The sequence below is a fragment of the Rhododendron vialii genome, chromosome 11a (genome assembly GCF_030253575.1).
Source record: "Rhododendron vialii isolate Sample 1 chromosome 11a, ASM3025357v1".
In the NCBI taxonomy this organism is placed as follows: domain Eukaryota; kingdom Viridiplantae; phylum Streptophyta; class Magnoliopsida; order Ericales; family Ericaceae; genus Rhododendron; species Rhododendron vialii.
The window spans coordinates 12,677,844-12,688,614 of NC_080567.1; the positions used below are offsets into that span (position 1 = coordinate 12,677,844).

Below are 10,771 nucleotides of genomic sequence, written 5' to 3' on the forward strand. Positions count from 1 at the left end.
ACAAGACACCGACTCTTTTCCGGATTATTCTGTTTGAAATCCACGGTTCTCCACCTCACGAAAATTCGTGTCTTATTCCCGTGTTGCAATGTTTTTAACATCGCGGTGTGATATTGACAAAGCTAAATAAAAATGACATATAAGCAGAAAAATACTCTAATTAAATTTTTTTTTTTGTAGACGTTACGTCACAACTTGTATACTTTCTAAATCCTAACGGCAAGCGACCTCTAAATGTTACACTGTTTATTTATAAGCATTGAATATATATATATATATATATATATATATATATAAATATATATATATATATATGTTATCGCCTTATTGATTTTTAAAAGTCAGGGTGTTACACTCCACCTCCGGCAAGTCCTCCATGGATGACTTTGATCTCTCCAATAGGACCTGATCGGGGAGCCGTGGCATCTTTTCCTTGCTTGTTTGTATCATCCCTCATGGATATCTTTTGATACTTCTTCGTTACAAAACGTTGAAGTCTGCCTCTTTGGATCAGTTCCTCGATCTGCTGCTTTAACTCAATGCAGTCATCTGTGTTGTGACCATGGTCTCTGTGGAACCTGCAGTATTTATCTTTAGCTCTCCTGTTAGGATCAGTCCTTAGCTTTCCGGGCCATTTAAGGTCCGGATCATTTTGTAAGTTGATGAGGATTTGTTCTGCCGTGGCTATGAGTGGTGTAAACTGCTTGTATTTGCCTTGGGGCGGTCCTCCTCCTCGTTTTGGGGAGGATCTGGAGTCCATCTTCTTGTTTTTTGGTTCCCTTCCCGTCTTGCGGGTGGATTCTCTTCTTTTTCTATCGGATGGGGGAAATTCGCCAACCTGTGATGGCCCTGCATGGGGATCAAAACTATCACGGGAACGTCTTGCATAGACGGCTTCCTCTGCATTCATGTGCTTCTGTGCTCTAAGCATAAGTTCTGCCAGGGTTTTGGGTGGTTCTTGAGATAGAAGGTATAGAAACTGTCCTGAATACAACCCAGCTATTTACACAGTTATGCTCACGCTGTCGTCGGCTTCCTCTATCTGAACCACCTCTTTGTTAAACCTGGTAGTATATTCCCTTAATGACTCCCATCTCCCCTGCTTTATTGTCAAAAGGTGCATTGTTGGTTTGCCGTAGCGTTGACCAGCAATAAAGTAGCTTACAAAGCTAGTGCTAAGCTCTTTGAAACTACGTATGCTTCCCGGGGGGAGTTTGTTAAACCATGCCCGAGCACTTCCTTTGAGGGTAACAGGGAATACACGACACATTACCTCATCTGGTACTGCTTGTAGGTGCATTAGGGATTTGTATGTTTCTAGATGATCCAATGGGTCCGTGGAACCATTAAATGTCTCCAACTGAGGCATTTTGAATTTCCTGGGGAGTGGCAGCCTCATGACCTCAGATGTGAAGGGTGAATCCGTATCCTGCACCAACTCTTCTACCATGGCAGGAGTTTGTGCTTTGATGTGTTTCATCAACCCATCGATCTGGTCCTGCATCTTGAGCAACGCTTCCTATTCATGGGGTTGCTTCTCTAGGAGTGGTTTGCTAAGCTTTTTTCGGTTCTGGCTTTCCTTTTCGCTGGATTCGGCATCCTCCCTATCATCCTCTTCCTGTCTTTCGCTATGTCATTGATTTAAGATGCTTGGCTCTGAGATTGGCTTTCGCAGTAGGGATGGCATTCGGGGCATTCGGGGCGGAAAATGGGTATTCCGTACCCGATCCCCGAACCCGAAGTATGTTCCATATCCGCCCCGATCCCCGAACGGGGAAGGAAGAATGGAACCATTTCCGAGCCATTCGGTTATCGGGTAATCCCCGAACCGAATGGGTAACCGAATGGAATCAGAATAATATGTTTACCCGAACCGACCCGAACCGAACCGAACCGAAATATTTTCAGTTTTCAAGCATTAAAAAAAACTGGCCACTATTATCAATATTGGCTTATCAATATTATCAGTTTTCAACCAAAATATTATCAATGGTTATAAAAAAAACTGATCACATCACAAAAGATGGTGAAAATTGGGACAAAGCCCTAAAACGTATGGGTATATGTATAGGCAGGGGTATTTTTGTAATTTACTACTAATTCGGTTCGGGGTTCGGGGTTCGGGTCGGTTCGGGGTTCGGTTCGGGTATTGACTGAACCAAAACCGAACCGAAACCTGTTCGGGTATTCTCTATGCCAACCATACCCGTACCCACGGGGAAAATTTCGGTTATGGTTCGGGGATAATTTCGGTTATCGGTTCGGGTACCCATCGGTTCGGTTCGAATTGCCATCCCTATTTCGCAGATCTCCGTTCTCCTGCATCGCTGCTTGTAGCCCTTGGGTTAGCGTCTTAATTTGCTCCTGCATTTGAGCGAACGCTTCTGGGGTCATCTGGTCACCTTCTGGTTTGCTCATTGCAGCAGCTTTGGCCATCTCTGTCGTCTTAGCGACTTTGGCAGCGGCGGCGGCGGCGGCGGCCTTGGCAGCCTTTGTAGCCTTGGCGATAAGGCCGCCTTGGCTACGTCTGCACCCTTCGTGGCGTTGTTGACACCCATTTGTGGGGGGTCTGAAGCCATCGTTATTCTGCTTGATCGGGTGTCCACCATACAAAACTATTCACCGTAAGGAAGAAGTTGTTTCCCACATACGGTGCTAGCTGATGGATCAGCTTTGTGTCGGGCCCCGACCTGTTCCTGCAAATACAACGTGAGAGCTTGAGTCACCGGTGTGGTGGCTTGCCAACCACCCTCTGATGCCTAAGTCAGTAGTATACTTCAGAGTATTTTTGTTCTTTGTTTAGGGTTGCATACCTTTTATTGGAGTTCTACCGTCATATTTGTAGGCATCTTGTTTGGGAGGTAGAGTCCTCGTAGGACTGTATTCTGGATCACCCGCTTGGGGTGAGGAGGAGTTCTGCCTTAGCTAGGAGTCCATGTACATCTGGGATGGTTAGCGCTTATCTCGTCTATAACATTCCTTATCCTGTAGGATTTCAGTTGTAGTTTTATCCCATCCGGGCATCTTTGGTTAGGATAAGAATATTACTTATGCCGTTCTAACCAAGTGCCAAAGCTGGTCCTTGGACCTCATGCCAGCTCCGTCCTATAGGCAGAGCTGGTATCCCCTGACCTTGTCACAGGCTATCTCTCCTTGGGAATTATAGGCGAAGCTGGCCGCTATCTCCTAGGTCCGTATATCATATAGCACTGACCTTGTCAGGTTTTTCCCTGCTCATCAGGGATTGAAAAAGAGAAGCGCATCGTCGGCAAAGAAAAGAAGAGTGATGTAAGGGCACCCTCTCTTAATGCAAACACCCTTAATAATATGCTCATTTAACACACACACACACAAAAAATCATTTTGGATAGAATCTCATTCACCTGCAAAACCAAGTAGGGGAATGGATTCCCTTGGCGTTAACCTCTTCGAGGAAGGAAGAAGACCTACAATCCTCATTTGCCATAATAGTAAAGGAGACAGTTGTAACAATCTGCATAAGCAGTTGGATCCACCTGGAGCTAAAAACCCATACGAATCATTACTTGTTCAAGGAAATCCCATTGTGCTCGGTCATAGGCTTTATGAAAATCCAATTTCAAGGTTGTTGCCTTCTTTTCCCTTTGTGAATTTTCAAGTGATGCAAAGCCTCATGGACCATGATAAGTAGGACACACCTAAGGAGCTCAGAACTACCAGACTTGCGGATTTAGGGAGTGCGAGCTAGCTCCACCAAACCCCTATGGGGGCTTACGGGGAGCGGAGCTATAACCTTCCAGCTCCGTCCCCGAGACAAAGCTTGAAGGAAGTCCAAGGACCAGCTCCGGCCCCTAGCTTCAACGGGAAGCATGACGTTTACGGTATCACACGAGAAATATACTTATTCCGATAAAGATGCCACGGCAAAAAGGATAAATCCTAAGGGATAAAGGAAGGGTAAGATAAGCCCAAAATGCCAAAGATATGCATGATCATAGATGGGTATGGAATTCCTAGCTAAGGCAAGAATCCCATAGACTCCTAGCTAAGGCGGGACTCCACACACCTCAGAGAGGAGATCCGGAACCTACGAGGTATAGTCCTACGAGGACTCAAACTCCAATTACAATGCCTATAAATATAGCAGTCGAACTCCAATACCAGGTACGAACTCTACAACAAAGAATCTCAATTCCTCCACCAAATAACAAGGATTCTACTGACTTAGGCATCGGAGGGTGGTAGGCACGCCACCACACCGGTGACTCAAGTTATCAGCTTTGTTTTGCAGGTCTAGGTCGGAGCTGTCATCAAAGCTGCTTCATCAGCTGGCGCCGTCTGTGGGGAAGCGACTTTTTCCTCACGGTGAACGGCTTTGTATGGTAGAGATCCGATCAAGTAGAACGACAATGGCTTCAGATCCCGAAAGAACGGGTATTGGCGATGCCGTAAAGGCAGCCATTGCTGCCAAAACTGCCAAGGCAGCCGAAGTAACCAAAGCAGCAAAAGCCGCCAGGGCCGCTGCCGTCGCCGAAAAGGCCACTAAGGCAGCAGAAGCGGCCAAGGCCGCCGCGGCAAACCCAGCAGGAGGTAATCAGATGACCCCAGAAGCGTTTGCCCATATGCAAGAGCAGATAAAAACTTTAACTCAAGGGTTACAGACTGCAATGCAAGAAAACGCGAACTTACGAAAGCAAATCTCCGAGCCAAGTATCCCGAGATTGCAAAACAGTCGCCACGGAGACGACGAGGACATGGAGGAAGGCGAATCCAGTGAAAAGGAAAGCCAAAACCGAAGAAAATATAGTAAGCCACCCCTAGAGAAGTTGCCCCACGAGCAGGAGGCGATACTCAAGATGCAAAACCAGATCGAAGGATTAATGAAGCATGTCAAAGCACAAACCCTTGCCACGGTAGAGGAGTTAGTGCAAAACACAGATTCACTTTTTACACCTGAAGTCATGGGGCGTCCTCTTCCAAGGAAGTTTAAAATGCCCCAATTGGAAACATTTAATGGCTCCACGGACCCGTTAGATCATCTAGAAACATATAAATCCTTGATGCACCTACAAGCAGTGCCAGACGAGGTCATGTGTCGGACGTTCCCAGTTACCCTCAAGGGAAGTGCCCGAGCATGGTTCAACAAGCTCCCACCGGGAAGTATACGTAGCTTCAAAGAGCTTAGCACAAGCTTTGTAAGTTACTTCATTGCTGGCCAGCGCTACGACAAACCAGCAACGCATCTCGTGACGGTGAAACAAGGAAAATGGGAATCATTAAGAGAATACACCACCAGGTTTAATAAAGAGGTGGTCCAAATAGATGAAGTCGACGATAACGTGAGCATAACTGCATATATTGCTGGGTTGTATTCGGGACAATTCCTATACCTTGTGTCTCAAGAGCCACCAAAAACCATGGCGGAGCTCATGCTCAGAGCTCAGAAGCATAGGAACGCAGAAGAAGCTGTCTACGCAAGGCGTACACGTGATGGTTTTGATCCTCAAACAGGACCATCACAAATTGGCGAATTCCCTCCAACAGACAAGAGGAGGAGAGAAGCTGTCCGCAAGTTAGGAGGTGAACCAAAAAATAAAAAGGTGGACTCAAGGTCATCTTCGAAGAGAGGAGTAGTCGAAGGGCCGCCCCAAGGAAAGTACAAGCAGTTTACTCTGCTCATAGCCACGGCAGAGCAAATCCTCAGCAATCTGCAAGACAATCCAGACCTCAAGTGGCCTGGCAAGCTGAGAACCGATCCTAGCAGGAGAGCTCGGGATAAATACTGCAGGTTTCACAGAGACCACGGACACAACACAGATGACTGCATTGACTTGAAACAACAGATTGAGGATCTAATTCAAAAAGGGAGACTTCAACGTTTTGTAACAAAGAAGCACCAGAAACAACCCAGGAAGGAAGACACAAACAAAGAGGGTAAAGACGGCACTACCCCCCAGTCAGGTCCCATTGGAGAGATCAAGGTCATCCATGGAGGATTTGCTGGAGGTGGAGAATCTAGCAATGCTAGGAAGGCGCATCTAAGAAAACTGAGGACAGAGGAACATTTGGAGGTTAACACAATTAGCCGACCAAGTAAATTTCAGAGAAAAGAGGAAATACCTATAATATTCTCAAAAGAAGATGTCAAAGGAATTCAAATTCCCCATGACGACCCTTTGGTTATAACCTTTGTTGTGGTAAACTACCTCACACGAAGAGTGTTGATCGACAGCGGAAGCTCAGCCGATATACTCTACCTCAATGCATATGACCAATTAAAGGTTGGATGAGAAAGGCTAAGGCCTATGGCTTCACCGCTAGTTGGGTTTGCAGGTACGCCTGTTTACCCAGCTAGTCAGATAGCACTACCAATTACTATGGGAGAGGAGAGAAGTCAGATTACGCGTATGATTGATTTCATAGTAGTCGATTGCTCCTCGGCATATAATGCAATCCTAGGAAGGACGACTTTGAACAAGATTGGGGCAATAATCTCCACGTACCATTTAATGATCAAATTCCTAACGTCAGAAGGAGTTGCCTGTGTCAAAAGAGATCAGAAAGCAGCACGGGAATGTTACGTTACTTCACTCAGAGGAGCTAACATCACCATGAACATAGAGAGTCTTGACACTCGAGATGAAGAAAAACTCTAACATGGAGAACCCATAGAAGAGCTTGTGGAAGAACTTCTAGAGCCACGGCAACCAGGAAAGATAGTGAGAATTGGAACATGATTGAGCACGGCTGCAAAGTCAGAGCTACTGTAATTCCTTAGAAAGAATAAAGACGTTTTTGCATTGTCCCACGAAGACATCCCTGGAATTGACCCAAGGGTCATATCTCACAGGCTGAACGTTGACCCCACAGTGCGTCCTGTTAAGCAGAAGAAAAGAACCATTGCTCCAGAACGAAATGAAGCTGCAGCCAAGGAAGTAGATAAGCTCATACAAGCGAGGTCCATCCGTGAAATTCTTTACCCCGACTGGCTAGCCAACGTGGTCATGGTGAAGAAAGCTAATGGCAAATGGAGAATGTGTGTAGATTTCACCGACCTCAACAAAGCATGTCCAAAGGATAGCTTTCCTCTCCCAAGGATTGATTCATTGGTAGATTCTACTACCGGAGATGAACTCCTTAGCTTTATGGATGCATTTTCAGGATATAACCCAATCCAAATGCAGGAAGGAGATCAAGAAAAAACCTCATTTATCACCGACAGGGGATTATATTGCTACAAAGTAATGCCTTTCGGTCTCAAGAATGCAAGGGCGACATACCAGAGGTTGGTTAACAGGATGTTCAAGCAACAGATCGGACGCAACGTAGAAGTATACGTGGATGACATGCTGGTTAAAAGTGCTAAGGCACATAACCATGTTGCGAATTTGGAAGAAACCTTCCAGGTTCTCAGAAAATACCGAACGAAGCTCAACTCAACAAAATGTGCTTTTGGAATCTCGTCAGGGAAGTTCTTAGGTTTCATGGTGTCTCAAAGAGGGATCGAGGCAAATCCTGAAAAGATTCAGGCTATACTCGCCATGCGTTCACCACGGAATATCAAGGAGGTCCAAAAGCTCACAGGACGAGTTGCAGCTTTGAGCAGGTTTATCTCACGAGCAACTGATAAGTGTCAAACATTCTTTAAGGTTCTGAAAAAAGCCTTTGAATGGACAACCACGGAGGAAATAGCTTTCACCCAATTGAAGGAGTATTTAGCATCACCACCGCTGCTGAGTAGGACCCAAGATGGAGAGAATCTATTCCTGTACTTAGCTGTCTCCCCTCAAGCCGTCGGCACGATTTTGGCTTGGGAAGAGCAAGGAACCCAACTCCCAGCGTACTATACCAGTAGGGCGCTACGGGGAGCTGAATTAAGATACCCCAGAGCTGAAAAAAATAGCCTTTGAAATGGTGATAGCAGTCAGAAGGCTACGGGCATACTTCCAGGCTTATCCAATCAAAGTGCTAACAGACCAACCACTTCGAAGAATTCTCCACTCCCCAGAGACATTAGGCCGGCTAATTCAATGGTCAATAGAGCTTGGCGAATTTGATATAGAGTATAAGCCTCGCACTACCATCAAGGCACAGGTGTTGGCAGATTTCCTTGCAGAATACACATATCCAGAGCCAGAGGAGCTCCCCAAAGAAGAACCCAAACCTTGGGTCCTTCAGGTTGACGGATCAACAACTAGAGAAGCAAGTGGAGCTGGCTTAATTCTAACATCTTTGAAAGGGCCAACGCCTTAGCTACGCGCTTAGGTTTGAGTTCAAGACAACCAACAATGAGGCCGAATATGAAGCACTAGTGGTTGGACTGGAATTGGCAAGTGCCGTTGGAGCTAGCCATGTGCTGGCCAAAAGTGATTCACAGCTGGTCAAGGGACAAGTCCTCGGAGAATACACCGTCAAGGAAGAAGTAATGCAGAAGTTGCTTCGTTCGCTCCGATATAAGAGATAACGCCCCAAGCATAGGGCCTAATATGTCAATTGAAGCATGATAATCCGAAAATCCAGGATTGTACCCAAGGGAATAATTAATAGGGCTTTGCTGGATTTGTAGATGCAAGTAAGGGCTTTCGGCTTTTAGACAGCCAACTTGGTTTTACGTGCGTAGTGGAAATTAAAAGGGGCTAAATTGAAAAGCTAATAAACTAAGATAAAAGACAGGTTAGGTCTAGGAATTACTAACACCCACGACTCAAGTTAAAATTGCATTTCTTACCCAAATACGCAATTCAGGATACACAATTAAGGTTTCCGAATCGGAAAAATAGAATGGTTTGAACACCAAGCTAGCTCTAGAATTTATTTAGCAAATGCCTCGTGCGTCAGAGCTCCAAGTATCATGTGTGGTAGGTAGGCGATGCTCCTACCTACACATGATCAAGGAGATTAACACCTTAGCGATTTGACAAATAAACCCGAACCCCACATCAATGATCGAATCCAAAGATTCAAACTTTATGGTGAAAAACGCAATTCTACTTGAGCCATGAGGTGCTAATCACCCCATGACCTAACCTTGGTAAACTACTCGCACATATCTAGAGAGATAAGAGCAAGTAAAAATCTAGCTAACATAATGAAATAACAAGACTTGAACTAAACTAGAGATTAAGATAGATCGGGAGTAAAGAAACAACTTTAATTAAGGCGACAATATCAAAAACTAACAAATAAAGGCAGAAATTAAAATATTCAAAGCTGAAAATGAAGAACACTCAAGAACAATGCAAAAAGATTCAAAATCTATTCTAGATCTAAAAGTTGTACTACTCAATCTATTCTACTTGTTTTGTACAAAAATGACATAAGCTTTTATATCCTGAAGATCCGCGCCTGGAATATTCCCAAGATGCTCAGAGAATCCACCACATAGCCCCTCGGCATCGATGGCAACGGCCTTAGAGTGCTCTACTATGTGCTTCGGCATCAATGGACTATAACACTTTACATCGATGCCGAGCTGCTTTGCCCAATTCCACTAATTGCCTCGGTGTAGAGAACCGTGTCTAAGTTTATTTATTTAATATTTCTTTAATGTGAAATGTGTTATTTTAAATATTTTGAATTTTATGAGCCTTAAAAAAAATATTATTTTTGAATATAGTTGTGCAGGTGCATGTGTAGGCATTTTCTTGACTGTGTTCGAATTCTTTGGCCCTTTGATTGAGTGTGTTAGGAGACTCCTATGTGTTGTGTAATTAATGTTAGAAATTTTTAGAGCTAATTACTTGTTTAAGTGTTAGTTGAGGGGCTCTAGTGCAAGAAGTTATAGCATGCAAGTATTATGTGATAATTTAGAGACTTGAGGGGGGAAGGGTGTAATGTTTACACCTTAAATCCATTTGGCCAGAGAACATCTCGTGTTCTCTGTTTCTTTTTTTCTTTTCCATCCCAGAGCCGTGTGCTCTCTCTCTCTCTCTCTCTCTCTCTCTCTCTCTCAATCACTCAAACACACCCACACACAACCAAATCATCTTGCACCTTCTTTTGCTTGGGCATTTTGTATCTTCATCAAGAACTTGGAGGAATCTAGGGATTTCAAGTTTGTGGGCTTTCCTCCATCACCATCTCACCCATCTCTTTAGTGTGCTATCATTTGAGGTAGGGTTTTTCTACTAGATATCTTAAAAATGCAAGTATTGTGTTTGAGGATTGATTATTTTCATGTATTTAAGTAGTAATTGAATTATGGAAGAAAAGCCCTAATTTGAGTGGTTGTGTAAATTTCATATTTTTAGTTGTATATTGAAATTGATGGATTTAGTGTTTGATGGGGTGTGGAGAAAATATTATGCCTAGAGAATTTGTGGTGTCTAAATATTGGCTTATGTTTATTTGGATTGATAATGGATATACTAGTTTAGGGTACTTGGATTAATTGTTTGCATTTGGTGAAGAGCACATTAATTTTTTTTGTATTTGATATGGATTACCTCTTGTTGACATAATTGATGAAATTTTTGAGGGTGGAGTTGAAAAAGTATAGACACTTATATATCTATGTTTAGTGCTTCGTGGATTTGAAAGTAAAGATTGAGATTTGTGTTGATACAAGTTGTATTTACTTATTGGAATTGATTTGAGATGGATACTTGACATTTGGGCTAGTGAGCCATGTATTGGCGTTTGACTTGGCCATTTTATGCTCGTTGTGTAGCCGGAAGCATATGGATAATGAGTTATCCGTCGGTGTATAGTCCGTAAACCCGCGCGGGATAAGGTGCCCCATAGGCCTTTGGGTTAGTAGCCCATAAATTTGGATGATTAGGGACCTGATCAG

General features: G+C 44.1%; 2 protein-coding genes across 2 annotated transcripts; one reads left to right on the forward strand and one right to left on the reverse strand.

Annotated features, from left to right (window-relative positions):
* Window positions 1-349: 349 nt before the first annotated feature.
* Window positions 350-1,504, reverse strand: LOC131306875 (uncharacterized). Its single transcript, XM_058333304.1, has 2 exons — window positions 1,022-1,504; window positions 350-979 (listed from the first exon to the last, which is right to left on the reverse strand). Exons 1-2 carry the CDS (start codon window positions 1,502-1,504, stop codon window positions 350-352), a joined length of 1,113 nt encoding a protein of 370 aa, XP_058189287.1.
* Window positions 1,505-3,403: 1,899 nt separating this feature from the next.
* On the forward strand, window positions 3,404-6,269 carry LOC131306876 (uncharacterized). Its single transcript, XM_058333305.1, has 2 exons — window positions 3,404-3,603; window positions 4,271-6,269. Exons 1-2 carry the CDS (start codon window positions 3,404-3,406, stop codon window positions 6,267-6,269), a joined length of 2,199 nt encoding a protein of 732 aa, XP_058189288.1.
* Window positions 6,270-10,771: the final 4,502 nt, after the last annotated feature.